The sequence below is a fragment of the Lasioglossum baleicum genome, chromosome 1 (assembly GCF_051020765.1).
Source record: "Lasioglossum baleicum chromosome 1, iyLasBale1, whole genome shotgun sequence".
Lineage (NCBI taxonomy): Eukaryota > Metazoa > Arthropoda > Insecta > Hymenoptera > Halictidae > Lasioglossum > Lasioglossum baleicum.
Genome location: NC_134929.1, coordinates 19,319,133 through 19,344,276, shown reverse-complemented (window position 1 = coordinate 19,344,276; position 25,144 = coordinate 19,319,133). Strand labels below are relative to the sequence as shown.

The 25,144-nt window shown below is 44.6% G+C and overlaps 1 protein-coding gene across 10 annotated transcripts in view; it reads right to left on the bottom strand.

The window, feature by feature from the left end:
- Positions 1-25,144, bottom strand: part of LOC143208960 (protein gustavus-like) — a 258,290-nt gene that overhangs the window by 150,842 nt on the left and 82,304 nt on the right. For 3 of the 10 annotated variants that reach the window (XM_076423975.1, XM_076423985.1, XM_076423981.1), the window contains exon 1: positions 2,045-2,478. The exons of 5 other annotated variants lie outside the window; for them this stretch is intronic. In XM_076423975.1, coding sequence (XP_076280090.1) covers positions 2,045-2,478 — 434 coding nt within the window. Of the gene's footprint in view, positions 1-2,044; positions 2,479-25,144 lie in introns of those variants that run through there. 2 more of the 10 variants (XM_076424013.1, XM_076424061.1) reach the window with 2 other exon arrangements.

Below are 25,144 nucleotides of genomic sequence, written 5' to 3'. Positions count from 1 at the left end.
TATTCCCCTGTCGATTCGGCACGGGCAACGCTTAATATGTTTGACAAATTGTCGGGTCTGCGTGCGACGCGAGCCCGAGCCGGGTTGCGCTCGTTCATTTTTAACGAAGAAGTAACGAGTTCGTCGACGAGCACAGGGACGACGAGAGCCTCTCGGCCCCTTGCATTTTTCATCGCGTCGATGACGAGGAATCGCGTTTGCTAGTTCGATTGCGCGAGGGATGGAATCATGGGGGACGATGATCGAAGATACAACTCGTCCTCAAGACTTCAGACCACGGAAATCACCGTTCTCTGTCGCAAGACATTCTCTCGCTCGGCTGTAAAGTTGAAACGATCGGCAATAACACCGCGGGAAACGCAGCAAGTTCGAGGACCGTTATCCAGGGACTCGAGTTCTTTCGGCGGTTCCACGCGGGTGTAAAAACTTTAGAAGAAATCGCTGATGGCTCGCAGCTTCGGGAGCTTTTAAGCTGCTCGTGCCAGCTCAGCTGTCGGGAACGCGTTTCAACGGTCAGCGGAATCCCTGCTCGAGGTTTTCCCGATTTCCCTGTGCCTCGTACATCATGTATAAACCGGAACTACGTTTCTTCAGGAGAGAGAGAGCTTGCATTTTGATAGTTGGAGTAACTCGGGCTATCGGTAACTTCGTAACTCTTATTCCTTTCTTGTGAAGTCTGAATCTCCTGCATTTTCGAATATTTTCAGAAGTGAATTGGGTCGCACTTGATAACTAAATCTTGGAGATGTGATCGAGATGCAATAAAAAATTGAGAGTGCGAGATGTAACGGGAGATATGAAAATATAAGATCTGCAGAAAAGGTACAATATTCAGAAAATGGTTTAAATTTACAAATAGGTACAATAAAATATCTATTGAACAACTGCTATAGATTCTTTCGAAAGACAGCAATAAAGAAGGAAAGAGAAGGCGAAGAATCATTCTGGTCAAAGGCAAATTCGAGGCAGCGGAAAGATATTCGGAGTTCGCGAGGCGTATTCAGCAGGAGTTTGCGGGTCGGAGATCACGGAGACGATGTATTCGATTAATATTCCGATAGGATCGCGGCGCGGAACGGCTGTCGGGCACGGATCACTCCAGTTTCCAAGTCCGGTTGAAAGAAACTGTTCCCGCGGAGTTCAATGTCCGTGACAGCGGGGGATCGTAGCCGAGACGAAGAAATCTGTCGATAGTGCTGCGAGCGAGCGCAGCAGGCGTCGTCGACTTCGGTTTTCAGCTTGTTGGAACGAAAAATAATACTTGAACATCAAGATGCAATAGTCGCGACAATAGTACATCTGGCAGATTAAAAAACGAGGACGTGTGGTCACTGGATGTATGTAAGCCAAAGATGGCTGTGTTAGAAGACATTGGACAAAATCGTAAACTGTATGCTAATCAGCGTCTCGGCTCCGCCATCGTGCCAACACCTGTTCGGTTTCGAATTTCGTGCGACGAGGTGACGACGAAATGTTTCTACTCCGCTGTCACCGGCGGACAAGGGTGTGCCAGCGTCGTGGGGTTTGGCAACGTGCTGGCATCGCTAGCCGGAGGGTTCGAGAAAGGGACTGGCAACGTGTCTGTAATCTCTCCCTCAGAAGTATTTTGCATGCGAGACGATTCAAGCCCGACAAGTTGTCTAACTTCTCCTTCCAGGTCCTCGAAAGATCTTAAAAATCCAAATTAATCCTTGTAGGTCCTGTAATCCTTGTAGTGCCGTATAAAAAGAGTATCATAATTATTGATGATCCCTAAAAGACTCCAACGTGGGAAGGTTCTGATTGATCAATTGCCTAAAATCGCTAATCCGTGGCTGTAACGATTTGATCAGCCACTGTAATCGCGCCTTGGTAAATAGGATATCCGAACCAGAAGCCGTAGTAACTTGCCGAAAGACAGTCAGTGCAGGATGAAAGGAAATATCCAAAGTTCCTGGCGGCGCCGATGAAATATCCGCGGGCAGGCGACGAGGGAGATTGTTCGAGGGAATATTTCCTGGTCAAAGGGGATGCTTGGGGGCCGATGCAACTATTCGTGGCTCACCTTGTTTCCATACCAGGCCCCGCGGCAAGGTTCCCTTGCTGTAGACTACAGCCGTACGGCGAAGGATACCTGGCGATGTTTGGAAACGGTGCAGCAGGGTGTCGTCTCGGTGTTCCCGACTGTTGGAAGTGTCTTCGGCGTCGTTGCCGATGGTGTTGGTAATGATGATGATGGTGGTGATGGTGCTGCCGGTGCTGGTGGTGCTGTATGGGCACCTGTACCCTGTGTACGGCGTTCGGCACCCGCCAGCAGAGCACATACGGGATCCCGAAGTCGGGCTTGAGCTGCACCAGCGGCAGCAACCGGTACTCGACTCCACGTGGATGATGAAGGGACACCGATCGGCAGTTGTCCTCGCTGGACCCGTGCGCCAGTAGACGACCCTCTCTGCGGAGGACGTTGTAGTCGCGCCAGCAAAGGTCACGGGGTAACATGTCACGAGGACATCCCTGCCAACCACGAACTACCGGCTCCCAATGCGTCTGATCATCTCAGCGGCGCTCGTGACCGAACACCCAGAGACACGCACACCTGCCGCGTTTCTCCTCGAGTTGGTGAACAACTCAGCCCTGTTCACTCGCGAACAACGGACAACAACGAGGCCGATCAACGATCCTCCAGAGGATTCACAAACGATCCACTTCTCGACGCGTGTTTGTTCTGATCGGAGTCCTCGCCGGCGTGAGAGGCTCTCGATGTGCCCAATCGATCAGGCGACGAACCACCGCCCGAAAACGCGCACTCGACAACCAAACCCCCGGTCCTGTTCAAACACCGCTTCCGGCTTCGCAGGAGACGCACGATCATGGATGAACGAAGCCGGCGCGACACGGATTCCTCTGGTCCACGGTGATCCCAGACGAAAAGATGCTGGAGAACAACACCATAACGACCAGAGGATGCTTCCTCGAGCGAGAGCCACCGATTTCCACGGATACAGAGCGGATCTCGGGGCGAGACACCCTCGAACGCGACACTCCCTTTCGCGCTGCGACACTAAGACCTTGGCATCGACTTGCTCGCCAGCGGTGCCGAGCGGCCGAGAGCGAACCGACCGACGAACCCAACGAACGAACGGACGTGGAACGAAAGCCGGGAGAGGAAGGAACGCACAGCCCCCGAGGAGGATCCGCGGCTCGGCGCGCCACGAATTTCAAACTCGGCTGCGCGCGCGCAACTCGCGTCGTTCTCCACACCGTGTTCTCGGATGGCCAGGGGAAGGCGAGGCTGCGCGCAAAAAGAAACGCCGGACAACGGACACACCGGGAGAACCGTCTCCGTCGGCGAACCGCTCGCTCGTTCACCCGCGAATCCCGCCGTGAATACACTTTTTCGGGGTCGACGCCACGCGACCGACCGGCGACCGACCTGCCATTACATTCCAGTTCGGTAACGTAGTCTTATGACATTTCGAATTCATTGGTTTTGGTGTGGTGTTTTTTTTTTTTTATTAGAAGTTTAATGAAGTTTACCGAATCAATTTTTTGACGATTTTTGTGTGCAACGCAAACGTCCGCTGCGTAAAAACAGAGCCGATGTACTCGTTTGTGGTACGAAATGATACATGACACTCTCTTGCTTTTAGATACTGCACAATGTTTGGTTTCACGGTGTACACAGGCTCTTTGACACGTTTCATGCACAGGCGCATGAATGATGTTTTTGAAACACGTTTCAGTCATATTTACTTCATTTCTTCTTGTTGGATAACTCTTGGAGATATCATTTTACAATGGATTTCAACGCAGTTAAATAATAAAACGACATATTCATCCCCAAAGAGTGAAACAAAAGGGTTAACACGCGCATTTCTTTATCATTTCAAGAATTTACACGTAGAACCAGTGCGTAAGTAACCTCAGCTTAGTAATTACATTCTTTAGAGCATATTCAACTTGCAGCCGAACATCGATGAACGCATCGACCGAAGAAACACGTCGCGTATCGTCTTTGATTAAACTAGAAAAAAACAAAACCACAACCCAGCTTGAAAATCAACGCTCTACGTGGTAAGGTAGATGCTCCAGACTCCGATAAACTATTGAAGCAAGAGATGTTCGGATCCCGTCGACTCGGTATAAGTATCCGTAGAACGTTTTTCCGAGGCGATAGGGATCGTGTTAGGCCAGAAATATGAAGCAACGTTCCGCAGGAGTAAGGCCAATTTACTGTTTCCTTGGCCCGGCCTGTTCGCAGCCACTCTCGGTTACAGCCCATTTAGCAACGTCTAAATGTCAGCGGAGAGATCGCGACGGCCTGCTAATATCTTCGGCTATCGGGGCGGCCGGTTGTTGAAAACTTCTCTGGTCATCCTCGTGACTCCGGTAATTGCGGGAGCAATCGGGGATCGTGGTCCCCGGTTAAGTTTGCGTCCTCTTTTTTGCAGATGTTCCTCTTCCTCGGCGTGCTACGGGGCCGATGTTACTGAATCTGCTGCTGCTCCCCGAGACTGGCAAAACAGGCTCTCCCCGACTGCTTTTCTTCGCGAGAGGCACCGATGTGGCGACGCGCTGATGGATCCCGCGATAATTTTCAATCGACCAGCGCCGATACGCGTTTGGGCGTGTCGTATTCGCGGTAGCCAGAGGCCCTGCTAATGAGCGAATGCGAGAACCTACCGCGGAATTTCAATCGGCGATTCCGGTGTTATCTCGAGCCCGGGACACACGACACGCGGCCGCACCTGCCACTCCGCGCCGCGGAAATTTCACCCGAAGCCTTGCCAGGGAAACGAACACAGTCGCGTGGGTCGTTTACACCTGCCCCCCCCCCCTCCCCTGATATACCGCACCCCTCTAGGCAATACCTGCGCACAGGTGCCGTCACGAATCGCTGGACATCGTGACTAGTTTATAGCGACGCGATTTACGAGCTTGTTACGGATCGACGACATTGACGCGACGTCACACACACGCGGATGCTATCAGCAACCCCCCCCCGGTTCAGATCACACGAATTTTTCATCTAGTCGAGGGTTCCGAAAGTTTCTTTGTAACTATTTCGCTCCACACGGTGCAGTATTTGCAGTCGAAAAGTTGGCCAAAATACGATTTCTCAAATCTCGCGTAAGATGAAACATCTTGGTTGTCTGTGAGCTATTGGAACGTATGTGTATAAAGTTGAAACTTTGAAACGAAAATTATTTACGACTCGATTGATCGTAGGTGGTTTACGAGACGCCTGTGTATAATAAAATGACAGCTTGATCACGAGATATCTGTGCATAATGTACTGTCAATTCGTTTATGAGACATCTATGTGCTATATCCTGACTATCCGTTTACAAGACATCTATGTGGAAATGTCCTGACATTTGGTTTATGACACATCTATTTGTAACGTTCCGACAATTGGTTTATGTGACATTTTATGTGTAATATCCTGACAGGCTGATTTAGATTACGGTCGAAGACACGTTTCTAGAATATGATTAAAGTTAACGATTCGATGAGTTGCGTGTCTTCGATCAAGGTTCAGGACGCTACCAAATTCTGACGTAGTATTACAGCCTGAAAAATCCGACGACATTAAAAAGCATACATACAGCTAGGAGCATAACTGATTCCACACACTTTAAATCAGAAGTACTTTTATATGAATGGACCAAACGACTTCTATTTCTCTGTAAGGCTAGAAGAATTAGTTTTGTAAATGACGTCTAATAAATAAGTTGAAAAAATGCATTTGGTCGGAATTGTGAAAAACAATAGTAAAAATTGATTTTTATAACTTTTTTAGTCAACTGGTATAAATTATATACGCTCTGAAAATTTCATGGAAATTGTTTAATTGTTAATTGGTTTACGAATTATAAACGATGAGAAATAGTAAAACTTGCCACTTTATGGTACACTACAAATTACCACTTTTGATCGTTTATAATTCGCAAACCACTTAACTAATTTCAATAAAATTTTCAGAGCGTATATAATTTATACCAGTTGACCAGACACATCTTTTGAAGTTTCGTTATTGGCGCAGCTAAAAAAGTTGTAAAAATCAATTTTTACTATTGTTATTCACAATTCCGTCCAAATGCATTTTTTCAATATATTTTTTACACATCATTTACTAAACTAATTCTTCTATCCTTACAGAGAAATTGAAGTCGTTTGGTCCATTCATAAAAAAGTTGTTCTGATCTCAAGTGTGTGGAATCAGTTACGCTTGTTACTGTACATAAAATGAAAAATAAAATAATTTATATTAAAGATTTGGACAGGATTTGGACATTTTTCGCCAATGCACGCCGAAGAAAGCTGTTCAAGTGTGAAGTCCCGAACGAAGAATATCCGCATTTCATGGACGCTCCCTAATTCATGAAACCGAGCGAATAAGGAGTCCGAGACGAAAGGTCGAGCGATGGAAGGAGCGTTATCCTGAAGAGGAGCGTTATGCCTCGACCTTCATCTTTCATCGATCGTGTCTCGTCCCCGTGCCGTAGAACATCGAGCACGTCCCTTCTCCCGTTTATTATTGACAGCGAGTGCTCGGTGCTCGCGAGCGGCGCGTAATCACTTGTTACAACAAGATACTAATTGGTAACGAGCAACGATCGCGGCAACCGATAGCGATCCTGCTGGAGATCGTCTCGATCTTGCGAGCAGCCGCCTGTCGGCGTGTCGCAAGAACGACCAGAATCGAGAAGGAACGCGGGCAATTTTCAATTATGGTTATAGTAAAATCGAAGCAGCTCCGGGCAACCGGTAATTAGCGGCGGCGATTCTCGGTAAATAAATTTCCACGTTTATTCTCGCCAACGGTCACGCCTTTTGGAGCCGATCATTTCTCCGCGGTTATCGAAGCGAATTTTTCTCAGAAACCGCTTGGGAATTTACATATTTCTTTAATGACTTTAATCGGACGGAAACTATTGTCACGTCCGCTGGTTCAGCCATTAATTGATAAAATCAATCATATATAATATACATTTTCTGAATTTCTTTTCATTCTTGCTCTAATAATGTTGTACGGCAAACAAAATATCAAATATTGTAATTGATAATTAATATCAAACAATGATTTATTTCAAACTTAAAACTCATCTTGAATTTAAACCTTCATTGAACACAGCGAAATCTATTGTATTAAACGAATGAAATAATTAGAAGTAACATCAGTTGAAACCTATTCATCACTGAAGAACGTAAAGATAATCCAGAGGAAACTAATTGTGAGAAAGACACTACGTAAAAGAAATCGACAAAAGAATCGATGCATAATAGGTTGGTGCCAGTAGCCAAGAGGATGACAAGAAGAAATCGAAAATTATATTATATATCCGGTGAAAATGCAGACGATTAAGAAGAAAAGCGATTATGAAGAATTGGTGAGAATGCACTTTCCCTATGAAGATTAAGCTTAGAACAATGGATTAACCGATCTATAAAAGGGATGGCTCTTCATCGGGAAGAGTTCAATCAACATCAAATTCGGTTCAGTCGCCATACGATTCTTCAAGTCAGAATTTAACGATACTCCTCGTTCAGTTATATTGTCGGTTTCGTTTGTGTGTGTGTGTTCAAAAGTGAAGTCAAAGCGTGTACACCCGCTGGAGTAATTATCATCACCAATATCGTCAACTTGGTGGAAGCGATTGTCTGTTCACCAACCAGCAAGCGAAATCTACTTTTGCAGTAAATACTAACAACTTACAATAAGATCCTAATAACTCAATGTATCCGAAATTTGTTGTCCAGAATATATTCTACTTTAATTTTACTCAAATCGAAATATCATATCATTTTTAAAAGAGTTACCCAACTTCGATTTCAACTATCCAAATCCACAAACAAGGCCAATTAGTCGTAACCCTTTGGCGTCTATATTTGCATGGAGTGCATTCTAAGACTGGTATATTCGTGTATAATGGAAAACGGGATCTGTTTGTGCCATTAGGCGCACGTAATACATGGGTGAGACACATATGTCCCGATAGAGTCCAAAGAAAACTGCGTTTTATTCTCTATTCAAATCTTTACAATAAAATTACCTCTTTGAAACGTCCACCTTAGGACGTAACACTATCTTCGTCTGTGTTGTTTCTATAGTCTCTAACATGTACAGTAGCGGACGAAAGTTTAAGACCGCTCTAAAGAAGACGATAACTTTTTTAGTATTGTACTATACGATTTAAACTTTTTTGGGAAGCTAGAGCAATTAGTTTGCTAAAGGACGTGAAAAGAAATTTTTCCAAAAATCCCAAAAAAGTTTAAATCGTATAGTACAATATTAAAAAAGTTATCGTCTTCTTTAGAGCGGTCTTAAACTTTCGTCCGCTACTGTACATGAGAAATGTTTAATAGTACTTTTTAATCGACTTCGAAAAAGAAGGAGGTTACTAAATTCGATCTGTATGTGCCTTTTATCGCTTTTCTTGTCTATGTATGTTCACCTATTATTTTGCATCTTGTAGAGCATGTCCCCGGGGTGGTCCTGTGAAAACAAATTCTGCATTTTTTCATTCTTCGCGATTTTTATTGGAAATAACCAATAAAACCGAAAAACCATCCTACAGTGTGTTCTACAAATTCTGCTCGTTCCACTAAAAAGTGTGAAATAAACAAATTTTATAAAAAAAAAATTAAACCGACTTCGAAACAAACGCACTGAAAAGTATGAAATAATTTCCATCTAATTTATGTGAATACACACGAACTTAAATACAATAGAATCTTTTCGAAGGCGGCGCAAACTTGAAAAATTTCCAAATGACAGATGTTGCTGACTATGACTTCATTGGAATATGGTGAACTTGAAAATCAGTAGGTGGGGAGAGAAGATACATTAATATCTGAAAGCTTGTAGAAGAATTTAAGGATTTTCGTAATTTCCAGTGTCAAAAGTTTTCAATTTTACGCCGCCTCCGAAAAGATTGTATTGCATTCAAGTTCGTGTGTGTTCACATAAATTAAATGGAAATTATTTCATACTTTTTAGTGCGTTTTTTCGAAGTCGGTTTAATTTTTTTTTTATAAAATTTGTTTTTATAAAATGATATAAAATAGTCGCTTTTAGTGAACGGTAAACCTAGTGTTTGTGCAATTTCCGTGTTTCGCAACCGATTTCGGCGATTTTTATTCCGAAGATCGTCAGACTAGCCATGATCGAGGTTGAAGGACCTATGTTGCGTTGATATACCGACACGTTGCTCGCGCTTGCGTGTTAATTATCCGCGATCACCGGCTAACCCCGTTTCCCCGTGTGGAAAAGAAAAATCTTGGTGCGTTGGTCAAAGGCGAAAACCGGAACGCGACCGTCGATGCGGATGAGTATTGATAAGGGAACAGCAGCAATACAACCGAGAACTTCCCGGACGGGTGGGCGAATGTGTGCAGGTCTGCCATGGGGTTGGCGTGTGTCGGTTATGCGAGGAGGAGCGCGGAACATTATCGTATTACCGTCGTTGCCATAGAATTCTGGCGCACGTTTCTGAACCCCGGCTGCCGCTGCATGGAAACCGGGCGTTTGATCCTATCGCTTTGCGTTCGCGTTATCTAACGTATCGATATTTAACGAGTGGCTCTCAAAGGCATCGCGAGCTGCCATCGCGCGCGCACCCCTGAAACGATTTTCCCTTCGAACCGCTCCGCTAAGCCGTTTGTAATTAAAGGCAGAACAAGCGGCGTATCGGCGATTATCGTTCACGGCCTGTTAAAAAAAAAACCCGAGGACTGCTTATCCACGATTTTACCGCGAGAACACACGAGCGGACCCGTGCACGCGTTCGATTTCCGCGGGAAATAGTGCCCGAAATGAACCGCATGCTCGCAAAATCTCGTTAGATCGCGTTATACCAGATCCCGTGTCGTCAATTTTCTTCTCGAAGTTGTTGAGCGATTCGATTCAATTTTGATTTTATTCCAATGCTCAGAATTCACGATAAATATTTATTACTTTTCTAGGGACAAGCATATTCTCAACGTTCAATGGAGGATCATTCGAACGATCGAATTGCAAATGAAATCGGACTTTCCATACTGCACGATCAAGTAGAAATGGATCGGTTTGATCAGCCAAGCGGCATTGGAAAAATATATTTAGCTCTTAAGGTAAATATATTACAAGTTGCATGCTGTGGATTTCGTACACTTGTAGCTAGTGTTCTTGATTTCTCAACATTTTTCATTTCTCGAGAAATGAGAAATAAGACTATATTTCTCGAGAATTCTCTAGAATTTTTAATAAAATAAAAAAATATTGGAAAACTTATGATATTTGGAATATCGTTGATAATATTTATCGAAAGCGCAAAAAACATTAACTCAATGTTTATTCCTGTCCAATATGTACATTAGGGTGGACCTAAGCTATACTTGGAGAAAAAATTTTATAATAATTCTTATTTTTCTCTTTTTATTCTTTATTGCACAAAAATTTGTGCAGAGTTTGAGATTGATCGGATAAAAGGATGACGTGGCGCACTTAAATTGAAAATTTTGAGAATTGTAAAATTCACCTTAACTATGGAACATGGCACATCGTTGGATTTGTCTTTTTTTTTGTGAATAGGAATATAGAATAATTATATGACCTCCTTTAATGAAAAATAACGAGGACCTTGAAAGTTCGAAATATGATTTCCAAAAAATTATTTTATTTTGCCATTATATTTACCTTATTGAACAGTGCGAATTTCTCCTATGACATTTCTTCGTATAATCACAAATAACAGAGATATTTAAATACCTACATTAAAATGTAGCATATTTTGACTGATGGTAGGACATATGTATTTGTTCATTTCCGAAAATATGTTATAAAATAAACGGGAATCATAAGAATTTTCCTAGATTGAAATTTCTCGAGAAATACTGTAATTTCTCGAGAAATGAGGAATAACAAATTATAACATTTCTCGAGAAATTCTCGAGAAGGAGCACTACTTGTAGCAGAATTGAGTAGGCGAAGTTCAAAATTATAGGAAGATTAATAAGATCGAGAACATTCAAATTTAATAATTTTAGACAAGAGTGATTTCTAGATCCGTAGTCCACTTGTTATTATCACAAAGCTTGAATCGGCTACAGAATATTAAGAGCAACAAGCGAATCAAAATGGAGCGAATTTCGAGCAACAACGAGAATCGAGTTCGAAGACGACGTCGAATTCAATGGAACAGCGTACGAACCCGTAAAACGCGGTTAGTCAGCAAGTTGCTTGGATTCTTCGAACCTGTTCGGAACTCGCTGTACTCGAGGTGACCAGAACATAGTTTCGTATTCGCCGGGGCTTGTGCCCACGGTGTTTGCGCGAGGTTTTACCGCGTCCGGACGCATGCTCTCCAATGTCAGACAAGAACGGCAGCCTGTTCGTAGGGGTATCACGTATCGGCGCGACGCGGAGCATGCAGATTTCTGCATCCCCGTCTTTGTTATTCGGCCGATACCAGCGTCGCAGGCACTGCGGGGACGACAGCAGCTGTTTGAAGACGGCAATTTCTTCTGTCGCTTCTCGACCAGCCTCCCAGAATTACCAGAAATTTTCCGTGCAATTTGGCTGCTACCTCCGGCGAGGATGCTTTATCGCCGATGAGTCGTAAGTAGACCGCGGATCGTTATAAAAAATAAAAATTAGAACCACTTAGGAATATCTTTCTTTAACAATTTAAATGATTAAAAATTTAAAAATCACTCATCGATGTCCTCTAACATTTTTAATCTCTCATTTTAATTATAGGTAATTGCGGGCGAGTCTAAATTTGATAAAACAGACTGAGGAGCAGGTCCTAAGAAGTAGTAGAAATTAATAGCTGATTTTGAACCACTTCCTCTGGAATATCGAGTTACATGGCGGAGTCTTTAGACGGAGTCTACTGAATATGTAGGTACATAGTTTATTTCTGTGAACCACTTAGCAGTGTGGCCTGATTTTCTGCTTTAAATGTTGGTAATGCATAAAATATTGGTTTTCACGTTTTGAAATAATTTAAAAGAGGTATGTAGAGAAAAATGTGGATGTTTTTGGCCAGTAATTGCTGAAGCAGAAATAGGTTCTTCGCTGCAGCGATTTCTGGGGGCCCAGCGTGGGGGTGGCGATAGAAAAACGAAAGGCGTAAGGGTTGGGCGATAAATGGTTGAGCGGACGAAGTTCTGATCGCAGGGTGCCTTCGACGACGGCCCTGGCCGGCGGATACGCGCACCCGCTCGTATACCCAAGGACGGGTTCGGCACGTCGAAGCTACCCTCGCGCGACCATTGGCTCTGGGGGTCGCATGCGCGCCGCTTGGAAACCACCCCTATCGATCCGTCGGCTCCGTGTTTCCACCCCCGTGCGCCTCGCCCCGTGGCTCTGTCTCGGGCTGGCTCTCATCCCCTTTCGGCAAGGACATTCGCACGCAAGATCCACCCAGATACGAGGTGGATCTCCGACGACTGGTGTTCGGTTGCCGCGCCAACGCCAACGCCACCGGCTCCTCTCTTTTCAGCTCCGGCTGCTGATTGTTTTTAGGTGCGCTCCCCGAAGAGAGAGGGACAGAGAAAGAGAGTTTGCAGCTCCGAGGCTCGTCGTCCGGGGAAGAATGCGTTCCCTGGGTCTGACACCTCGCGTTTGTCCCGGTTCTTGCGTGGAATTCTGATTTCGGGCCGGGAATGCTTCCCCGGCGGCGGGTACGTTGGAAATTAAAGACTTTAATCTTCGGGCCGCGAGTCCGAAAGGCTGGGGCGAGAAAGCGAGGATGTGCTACGAGTGCACGGGCCCCGACTGCCACTCGGAAAGTTTATTGGATTTGTTTAACGACGAGAGCACGACCGCTCCGCGGCAATATCAATATCGAGGACGAGTGGCAGCACCGAGCGCCGCCGAAGGGAATGAAATAAAGAACATAGCGTTAAGAAGAGAGCCGGATTGAAAGAGTTCCACGAGAACCATCCCCCTTTGAATCCCCGGCCCGACGAGCTCGAAAGGCACCCGACGAGCCACGCTCGCCTCCTCTCGGCGAAACGAGACGCCGCGCCGCTCTCTTTCCCTTGAAACTGTCCGTCATTTAAAGGCAAATGAAATCACAATTTCCTTCGGGAGTCTTTCATCCTTTGCACCGTGACGCGACTCTGCTCCGCACTGCTCTGCACCGCACCGCTCGAATCCGCTCGGCTCTGCTAGGCGCGGGCCGAGCTCCGAACTCCACAGTAATTATTTCTGCTCCGCGAAGATCCAATTTCCACGAGCGGTAATATCGATTAAAGGCGGTCGCGCGCGAGCACACCGCCTCGCGAACAAGATGGAAAAAAGCGGTTCCCTAACCTCTCCCATTTTTCGCACCCTCTCCGTCCTTCTCTCGTTCGTACGGGGTGAGTTACCAAACGCGATCATTTAATACAAATAAGATAATTGCGATACAATTTTAGTTTTCGTTCATTTATTACGTTTTTATAGAACTTGTACGTAATTCATTGTTATCCAACAACTGTGTTCACTTGCACCATTTTTGCATTGAACGGCTCAATAGATTCATTGCCACGAACCAATTCGCACGTAGAATACCAAGACCTTGATCTTGAAACATAGTGTACACGTACAGACACGACCTCCTCGTTTGATCGACCCTTTTCCATTCACGTGTTTCTCTTCGTTTCACGATCACTAAAAAAAAAAACAGTCGGTTTTTTATCTACAATCGTCTCACCCACGAATCAACCCGTCACGGGTAAAAAATGATTGCAAAAAGATCGACCTTGAAAATGAGCAAACGAGCAGTTAAAAGAAGTCTGCGGAATGGGTGGATCACCGAGCAAACAGTGTTATTCAGAAGAAAAACTGTTCAATCGATCCATTAACAACGCAGTAATTTAAGGTGATCACGTTATAGGGGCAGTTCACCCTTCTCAAGGCTTTTCTTTTCGCGCGTCTACGAGCAACCCTCTCGAACGTCGGCGTGTGCCTACCACCCCTGGAAGAAAGTAGAAAAAGGGAAGCCTCGATTCGATCAAAACGATATCGCGACTCGTTCCCGTGACAAGAGAATCCTCTCGGTGAGGAGAGCCTCTCGTCAACGTTCTCGTTTTTCGTTCGCATCGCCCCCGGGACTTTTTGCATGCAAATTGAAGTTAAAACACTACCCGACGAAAGAGAGAGAGAACGGGAATGAGAGGGAGAGTGAGAGATCGAGCTACCGCTAATTTCGACCGGCGGGGCTTTGTTCGATGAAAGATTTATGAAAAGAGGCTGGGAGGCGAAGGATCGCGCGCGCACGCGGCCTCCTCTCGTCATTTTCGTCTGCAGCCGATGCGACACGGGGTTGGCTCGTCGTTCCGACGAAATAAGAAACGCTCTCGTCGCGATAGAAGAACGGGGAGAACAAAGTACGAGGGAAAAAACCGGGGGCCGAGAAGACGGTCCGTCGCGGATTGAATATTTAAGAGCCCGGGCCCCCGTTCGCGCGGAAAATCGAACGCTGTTCCTCCATTAGCCTCTCCGCTGGTTCGATGTATACGCGTACGTCCACATAACCTCATCGTCCCTTAGATTGTTCAATTAATATTTCGCGTTTCATTAACCCTTTACACTCGGAGCTATTTTAACTGGGAAATGACACATCTCTTCCGATCTAGAATATTTCCATTCCCAATGATTTTTCGGACATTTCATGGATATGAAATTGGTATAACACCTCGTACAATACCCAAATGTTTAGTAATTCATTAGATACCAATATACATATTTAATAATGTAAACAATATTTTGAATAATGGTACAGCAATTTCTAGTGGTGCCTCGGACTAGACAACCGAGTGCAAAGGGTTAATACACCTTTTACATTTCTACATAGTTTACTTAGCACTCGGGTGGTGACTCAGAGACACCACTAAAATTCAAAATATTGTTTACATTATTGAATATGTTGGCATCTAACCAATTACTAAACATTTAAGTATTGTACGACTTCGTATCCATAAAATGAAAAAAATGATATGGAACGGAATTATTCTAGGTCGGAGGAAATGTTCAATTTCCGAGTTAAAACAGCTCCGACTGCAAAAGATTCATTACCGCCCGAGCAAAACGATCGATGTTTCTTGCCTTTTCTTCAAATATGTATAGCACGTGTAAGCTCTCGACTCTCGGGCCTCGCCGGCTGCCGTTTTTGCTAGACCACTGTTAACTGGAACTATGAAAACACGGGGAAAACACAGCGTTATCGTATTGCCGGTTTTTTTTTGCCCAGCCATCGGCGGGGGTGCGTATGCAAAAATCGCGACGGTGGTCCACCGCAAGCAAAATCGATACGCCGAACGTCGCGCGTGATTCGCCGCGCGCCCGGCTTCGTTGCGGTCGCAGACCGGAATATTTAACGAAGGAAATATCGCCGTGGAAAAGGGACCAATCCGTGGATATCGAGTCGTTGGAGAGTATGTTCGATCTGGCGTGTAAGTGTGAAACAAGACCGCTTGGATTCACTATTAAAAGAAATATTTTTAACGACGGCTGTAGCGTCCTCGGCTTGCTTTTATAAAATTCGTGCAATGTGAAACGCTGAAAATGACTTTCGCTAACATTACGATAGAAAATATCGATCGTTTGGATGGGAGGACTTCGTAAGGGAGGAAATGTCAATATGCGGATAATAAATAGAACATAAACGCCATTGTAGACTAGCATGGTGTATAGTTACGCGTTGTCCAGAGTATCATTTTCTAACTTCCGCCAATTAGAAAATACTTAACGAGACGATTATACGTTCCCCAAGAGACAAAGGGCAAAGTTTCTATATAAATATCGCCGGAAGATTATAAAATATGAACTGTTTTATGGGAAAACGTCCGATGGGGTGACCTAATATGTACGTAGCAGGAATCGCGTAATATTCCCGACGAGGCTCGAGGCGCATCCTGCTCGCAGGATGACAACGCGAGTATCGAGCCTCCCCAGCCGTCGAAAATAAGCCAGGAGGATGAAAGGGCGGACGCACAAAGTACCAAAGGCAAGGGTGAGTGGCTCGATGCAAAGTAGCCTCGTCTCTCTCGCGATCGTCGTTCCGTTCTGATCCTCTTCGCCCTTTTCGATTCGTCCGCAGCCACCGCCGCATCGAAGCATTGTTTCCGCGCTTTCTCTCCCACTCTCTCTCTCTTTTTTTCTCTTTTTCCTCGCCCTCCGGCTAGGAAAGCCGAGAGAGCGACGTCATTTTTCAAAGTGACGGACGCTGAGGATCGTATATATTTCCCGAAGGGCGTACCCGGTGAGTCGCGATAGCGTCGCTCGAAATTTCCACCGGAAATATTTTCCTACGGACTGTGCAGACACGGGAGAAACTCGACGGGAAAATTCGGCTGCTTCTCCCGGTGATCTATGCGCCAGGATAATTAACAGGCGATCGCGGACACTCCTCGATAATTCATTGTTAATCTCATCATTACAAACACAATATTTCCCAAATAGAAAATTATTGAACAAGAACCACTGTGATCAACATATACTGTCAACCAACAACAAATTTGTCATACTATTTCCAGATTCACGTCATAAGCAGGAAGATGAACGAAAGGCGCTGTTCGATTAGGCCAGTCGGATGGGCGAGCCCTCGGCTGAGTAAATAAGGGTTGAAATTCCTCGTGTCCCTCTTTCTCGATCGTTTTCTCCTCGATCAAGGGGCGGCCGTGAAAAAGCCAAGCAATTCCGTTCATTACAAATGGCGAATGTACAGGATCCAGCAAGGATAGACGGAGAGGGGAAGGGTTCGGGGGTTGTTTGCAACAGGGTTTTTTTTCGACATCGATCCGCGTGCACGGTCGCGTGCGTCGAACCGAACACGCACGCGTAAAAATCGAGCGACGGGGTTAAAGGTTCGAGAGCGAGGGTCAGCTGGCATTCGTTAAGTATAACACTTTGATCCGCGCTCACTTTTTCGTTATTACGGCAGAAAGCACTGCGAGGGCTTGGCTGCACCGCACTCGCTAATTCGCTGCAGCGCGCAACCAATACACTTAATTGGCGCTGCCGGTTTTTTAAGAACCTTTCCGCGATTATTCCCATTCTCCCCCATAGGGCTGCCGCTCGTTGTTCGAGCGTTCAGCGATTTCAGGATAGCTCTCGTCAACGGGATACGCGTCACGGCGCTCCACGCTCCCGCGGAGTGGAGCTTGATAATTACTCGAATCTAAACGAGGGTTGTCAGTCCACCCCTGCTATTCACTCGCGAATCGATACTCTTTACGTCTGTCTCTCGTAAAATTGAAAAGGATCGATGTCCTGTCACATCGGACGCCCGCGCGTTTGTACCGTCCATCGGGACTTTTTTAACACTTCCACTGCGAATTCAGCAACCACAAAAATCCCGTACAATTACAGCCATTTGTTCGACCCCTCGCCGTTAAATAACCAGACTGAATTATCACCAGATCGCAAACACAACGCACAATATTAGTCATTTCTTTTCGTGATCGAAATCGCATTCTACTCTTTCTTATTAAATACAGTGTGTGATCGAATTGGCACGGAAAAAATATTTTAAAAGTTTTTGTTAAACATCAAGGCGAGAAAATCTTGATTTCAAAAATTGTTTGATTCTTACTCCAAACGATCACATTGGATTTGCCTGATTTTAGCACCAAGATCTGGAAATTTATTCACTTAGAAATTGATTGTTGCAATGTAAAATCGCAAACAAGTGTTTCTAATATTTTTTGGTCACTCACCGTGGCACTGAATATTTTCCATTTCCTTTAGGAAATTATTGAAGTAGTTAATGAAATACAGCATGTACCCATGCGTCGACAATTTACTAAGAAAATTCCTATTTTCCATAAAACAAACATCAACCATGGATTAAAAAAAGACTTTCCCGGATGTTTTAGGGAACGAACGTCTTATCAGACTCTCATCGAAGACACTGACAGGTGAATCGTTTCCCGAACGGTACCCGGACGATTCACGCCCACGCAAGTTATTCATCCGCAGTCTCGCGATTTGCAAAGAGGATTCCTCTCTCCGGAAACCGTTAGGTCTGTCGAGCGCGCGGCGATATGTCACGGAGAGGATCATTCGACAACAACATCCTCGATAATGGCCCGTGATGTCAGAGGTGGCCGATTCTTCGACGACTATGGCCACCGAGCGACCATCGATCCTCCGAGATCGAAAGTCAGACAACGAAAGGGACGCTGATCGAAGAACTAGATATCGATGAAACTTTGCTCCTGAATTTTTGATATCCCAAGAGTTTATTAATCTGGTATAGGAACTTTGTACATGAAAGAATATCTTGTACAGAAACTTGTTAAATTGTCGGCATTAATTCGAATGGAAATTACACCATTGAATTAGTCGAACAGATCCATTTTTGTACATGAAAAACCTTGAATATAAACTTCCTAAACAAATTCTTGCACATCTGAAGCAACGTTATGTGGAGCACGATGCACAGATAAGTGTTAAACCGAACAAAACAGCAAAGAGGTAAACTGGGGAAGGAATGGGTTGTCTCCGAAACACAGGATAATATTTCGGGAGCGAGGCACGGGTCGGAGTTTCCATCAAGCCCATCCCTGGCTGCGGAGTCGTCTTAATCGACGTGTTCCGAGGCAAAGCGATTTTCCAGCGTTGCATCTCGCGCAACGCCTCGAATAATAAACTAATACAGCGTAATGAGGTAAGAATAACAAGGCGGTCTGAGAGACTGGCGCGAAAGGACTGCTTATCTGGAGCGAGAGCCGGAGACCGGGAGAGGCAAAGCAGCAGCCTCGGAGCAGCTCGGGGGAAACTTTCCGAGAGATTCCTTATCAAAATGCAAATCCGCCGAGCAACCTCTCCGATTTTCTTGAGCCTGTTCCCTGCAGCCGGTCTCTCGTCCCGGTCGCTGTGGCGAGCACCACGCCGCGCTATCTTCATCGAACTTTCGCAGCCCCCGTTCGATTCTACCATGGCGATCACCCTCGATCCGATTCCGAAGTTTGGTTCCCCTACACCTTCGGGCGTGTCGGATCTTTGTTCGCGAATGCAGCGCGTCGTTTTCTCCAAACGATAGAACGCGTCCCGGCGACAAAGATAACGCTGTCCGGCACAGTAATTTTCTATTTCGATCGTTAATAGCCGAAAGCCTTTTTTTCCTATCATTTTTAGTTTCCGAGAAGTCCAAAAAATCCAGTTCAGGATTTTTTTGCGATGATACTGTAAAAGTTAGAGGGGTGTTTCCTATCTAGAATCATTCTGCAGACTTTCTCAAATACGAGGATATTTATTTCCATGGCATTGTGCACGTTTAAATGTGTTCCAATGCTTTTTGAAGGAGAACGAGACACCTGGTTGAAGCGTTAACGGTGTCTGGCTCCTTTTAAAAATTGTTTTCGCACACTTAAAGGTTCACAATCTTATGAAAAAATATACCATTGTACTCGGAGAAGTCTATAGAATCGTTCTAGGTAAGAAACATTCGCACAGTAGTTACGGTTAAAACAGGAAAAATTCTCGAAGTTGAGATTTTCACTTGAAATTGAAATTTCTCGAAAGCTGCTGGAGAAAAGCGACTTTCGACTTGGCGAACCGGTTATCGAGAGCGGCAATCGACGGTGGAGATACAGTCGATGGTTGCCGCGATCGAACGCCAGCCACGTTACATATTACGATGGCGCGGCGAGGTCGTTTAAAGCGAATCGAATGGTGTGTAACGCGCGCGCGAGGGTCGTTGTATGCAAAAGAGGCTGCCGTTGAAAAGCTAATATAAATCGTGGAGCGGCGCGCGGCATCGACGAGCGCACCGACTAATGATCATTTACAATTTTACAACGTACGATTTACAATTTAGATGAAGATCCATTGTCTGCGCAACCCTTCTCTTCCGCTGGTTATGAAAAACCGGGCGAGAGAGCACCCTCGACAAAAACCACCCTCTCTCCGACTGCACGGACTCTCGCTGCTGCTCTCTCCCTCATGCGACGGTCATCCCCATACCCTGTTATACTGCTGCTACTGCTGCTGCTTTTCCACCCCAACCCGTCAGCTGTGATACTTTCATTTCGCGCATTCAGCAATTTCGCGCGGTTCCGTTCAATCTAGACTGCCTAAGGCCGAACGATGCCGGGGTGGAATCGTTAGGCTTGCTTCGAGACCATTCGCTTCGATCCTTAAGGTGCTTTTCCATCTGCGAGAAATTCGTCGGTGGAAAACTCTGGGAGGGCAAACAGTAAGGTAAACTCGCACTTCGTATAGTGCAACCCCATTCGTACAGCTGAGAGTCTTCTAGTTAGTTTTCTCTTGAATATTTACTGTAATAGGATTCTGAATAATCGTGCTATGTCGCGAAACAGCTTGAACATCTTTTATTAACGCCCTACGATTTTCCTTACACTTTCTACAATCAGAATATGTCTTTCGTTCCTAGGAGAGAAGGAATATTTACAGTCGATCACAAAAATATTGGGACACTCTTAAAAAGACGATAACTTTTTTAATATTGGACCATGCGATTTGAACTTTTTTGGAAAGCCAAAGCAATTAGTTTACTACAGAAATTGCAATAGATCGGAATTGTAGAAAAAATACTAAAAGTTGCATTTTCAACTTTTTTGTGTGGGCCTATATCGAAAATTTAGAAAGTATATTTTGTAGATCTGAGTCGATTATATGCACTGTGAAAGTTTCATCGAAATCGGTTGATGCGGGAAAAAATGACAGGCATGTAAGAATCCTTCGATTTATTGCAGTTACAGGCGGAAAATTGTGAAAAATGACCATTTTCACCATCTTTACACGTTTACAAATTTTCAGAATATGTTTAATCGAGACAGATCTACAAAACGTATTTTTTAAATTTTCAATATAGACCCACATAAAAAGATTGTGAAATGCAACTTTTAGTATTTTTTCTACAATTCTGATCTATTGCTATTTTGTCCCAATATTTTTGTGACCGACTGTACGTCGTTCGTACTCCTATGTTTTGACTACTGCTTAAATATCGGCGACAGGGAAGTAGAATTTTGTTTCAGTTTCACAGAAATGATCATCACCGTGATGATGCAAGTTAGAAGCGAGTGGCACACGGGACAGCAATAATTCCTGCTCCACCGTTCAACGTTATACCAGCGTGTATTAAAATACAGGAATATATTCGCGAAATTAAAATACACGGGTACATAGCTCGATCATATTACAGGGATTAAGATACGGTTTCATTTATTACACGTATATTTCCATGCACGTTTCACACTTTCACTCGACCAACTCAACCAATTTCATTTGTAGCCTCATATTCGAAACAAACGCATTTACTTTCGAATAGAATGCGTATCACGTTAAATCACTTCCCAAAAGTTATTAGATCGCAGTATCGGAGATAACGCTTTGAATTTTCACTGTTATTGGAAAATATTAAAAATCCATGAACAATGCAACACAGTAATTAATTATACAAAACATTGTCTCGTCGTTCCCACTCGTTTCTGTGTTACGTTTTGAATCAACCAATTGTTTCATTCATGGTTTCATAAATAAATGCATTACTTTCAGTACAAGTTAAACAATAAACTTAAAGGACATGATCAGATTCACTAATGAATCCTCACCATCTCGTTCTATCTGCCCATTCGTTCCACATTTCGATCCGACCAATTAATGAATGCGTCATTCACACTCGGAGCATATTACATCCAAGTGCATCGTGCCAAATATTCGGCCAGACCATACGTCGCCTCAGCGTCTTCACCACATGTTTCGCGAAACTATGAATCGTTCCCAATTTATGTCCGGAAGAAAAGTTCCCTAGATCCAATCCCGACGAGATCGTTATTAATTCCACGATCGACGTTCTCCTTCGTTAAGTGAGTCACAGGGCCGATCGAGTCCGTAGTCGATTCCAAGAGCGCGAGTCACCGATTCCGACGAATTTCACTCGGCGAGTCACGGTCCTGCGGCGATTCGTTCCGCGGGTGAATGTGTGTGTCGTAATCGGGAATTTATCGCGAGGAGCATCATCGAGAAACTGTATCCGAGCAACGCGGAGAACGTATTCGTCGGATACGTAAGACGCTCGTGGCATTATCTCTTGCGTTACAATTAATAATGCATGCGACACAACGGTCGAGTAACCGAGGACTGCAACCAGTGTGAGAGAGAGTGAGAGAGTCGAGAGAGAGAGGAGAGCGGTAAATTTGTACCTGTGCCGATCGTCGAAGGAGGTGATTCATCGCCAGGCTGCCGTGGATGATGAATGAAAATGTGCATGCACTTACGCGAAATATACACGGCACGTACGTTTGTTCGGACGCGCGCGCGGTGAACGAACCCGTGAGAAAAAAAATCGATAGCCGGTGCCGCGCGCTGCAAAGTACCTCGGCTGCAGCTATCAGCCGAGCGTTGTTTAATTAACGCGTGCCCCCACCCCCGTCCACACCCCTCTTATTTCCCCCCATTGCGTCGCGGACGACGTTTTATCGAGGAATCGACGATGTTCGCCGAGCGTTATTCCGATCTCGGCGAGGCATGCCGCGAATACCGAACGGAAACTTGGAAAAACGCGAACCCGGCGTCAATTGATCGACAACGCATTAACGGACGGGTAACCGTGGCCACGCTCTGTCAGCTTAATTAGCTAATTGAAACTAGGAATAACGTCGATCGGCGAGCCGACGCCGGCCGCAACGCCGAGCGCGCGCACGCTCGTTCTCGAATGACCGCGATACATGAAAAACTCAATCACGATACGCATTTGCTAATGATTCCCGGTGCCGTTCCCGCGGCCGAACCCCGGCGATTCATCGTTTTTTCAATTAGCTGATTGAGCCTGGAACGAACCGCTGAGGAAACCAGCCGCAGAACATTTTCGAGATCGAGAGGCTTCCACCCGTCTTCGATACTTCTGGTCGTGTTCTGCTCGGATATGCTTGCGAGAAGTCTGCCTGATTCGGATTTACTTCCGGTTGCGTGTTGGAGTGCGAGAGATCGCCGATCTTCCAGTTATCTAGCTAAAGATTTGCGCGTCTGGACGCAGCTTTTTGTTATCCATACTCCCTTCGTCGTAGCTCTCTTCTGTGCCTCTGAACGCACAAGTTTGCGTTCCTATGATGCGATTTGAAGACACGCGAAAGAGCATCGCCCAAACTCAAACCCGTGCGTCGATCGATTTACGATATGTGATCGACGCACACGTTTGCGTTTGTATTTTCGCTTCGAGACCTTTGAATGTTACGCCAGACCCAAACGCACGCGTTTGTCGACCCACTGCTTCAGAATACTTTTCGTACTGTGCCGGATTTTGTTCAAATTTCGATATGTTGTAATCTATAATGATACACTAACGAGCATAAAGGTAGGCGCACACTAGACCGCACCGCGACTGCACGCCGACCACCCGCTTCCGCTGTTTATAGTTCTATGTTTTACATCACGCGTGGGCAAATTTTTGCTCGATCGGAGGCATTTTCAAGGGATACCACCACTTTTCCCGACCGCGCGTCTCGCTCCCCGTGGCGGCCGTAGTACCGTATCCCTTGAAAATACCTTTGATCGAGCCAAAATTTGCCCACGCGTGATGTAAAAGATAGAACTATGAACTACATATACGAAAGTCAAAACAGCGGAAGCGGGTGGTCGGCGTGCAGTTGCGGTGCGGTCTAGTGTGCGCCTACCTTAACTGATTCAACACACTTTAAATCAGAATAACTTTTTTATAAATGGACCAAACGATTTCAATTAAGGCTAGAAGAAGTAGTAAATGACGTCTAAAAAATATTTTGAAAAAAATGCATTTGGTCGGAATTGCGAAAACAATAGTAAAAATTGATTTTTACTATTTTTGTAGCTGTGCCAATAATGAAAATTTAAAAGATGTGTCTGGTCAACTGGTATAAATTATATACGCTCTGAAAATTTCATTGAAATTAGTTAATTGGTCGGCGAATTATAAACCATCAAAAGTGGTAATTTGTAGTGTACCATAAAGTGGCAAGTTTTACCATTTCTAAAAGTTATTCTGATTTAAAGTGTGTTGAATCAGTTATGCTCGTTAGTGTATATGAACGTATCTCAAAGAAGTTTCCGAAATCTTAAAAATTGTTGGTTTCACAGACGTGTAAAATAAAGCGTCAACATTTTCCCATTCAATTATAATAGCTGAATTAGCAAACCGAGAAAAATCACTTTTTAGGAGCTTATAGTAAAAACATATTAGTATCTACTAAAAAAAATTTATTCATTTCTACTCGACATTTATTCTTCATATTATGAATATTTCAAGAAATACAGAATTTTTAATTTTATTTTAAGACAACAAAATTTAAAGAATTAATTAAAAAATTATTACAGAAAATATATTTATTACGATAATTGAAGGAGTGGATATATAAAGGAGTCAAGTAACAAATTGTTTGTTTTCTGTAAAAGAGTTTTTAGCGAGGTATGTTGATGAATGAAGATAATAACACAAATCAATTACAAATATATGTATTGTCATAGTTAATCTCTATAATACAAAAAAAGATAATAATTATCTTCATTCATCAAAAAAGGGCAACATATTTTGTTAAAAACTCTTTTACGGAAAACAAACCGTACACCTTTATCCATCCACCCTTTCAATTATCAGTAGGTAGGAATAATTTTTTAATGAATTTTAATGGAAATTTCATCCCGATATCTTTTATGGTTCAAAAGTTATAGTAAAATGTCGCCATATTTCTCGATCCAGCCCACTCTAGCGCCAGATTGAGACTAGTCTCCCACCTTCCCCTTCCGCGACGATGTTCCCCCACCCTTACCTGCCGCGGCCCGAGGCACGTTTCGGCTCTTCGCGCAGCGGTCAAAATGGCCCGTCGCGAGTGAATTTCGGCTGATTTCGGTATTGCCAAATAGACCGATATTTCGCGACCTTTCCACGTTTTTTCTGCATAGGAAAAATGCAATCCCCGTACCCGCGCGTAAGAATCCGCCCCTCCAGGAGGGGGCGAAACTTACCAGGGGACGGGGATGGGGCTTTTACCCACAGGACAAGCCTGAGCTGCCTGAGAAATTGTCCGGGCGAGGCAAACAATACACGTTGCCTCGCTGGGCCGCCGCGGCAAACAACGCGTTATCGCATTGCTTGCCTCGCCTGGCCAATTCAGACTTCAGAGACCACGAATTTGCTCATATTTATTAGACGGTTCATTTTACAGGATTTTTTTAAACGCAGATCTC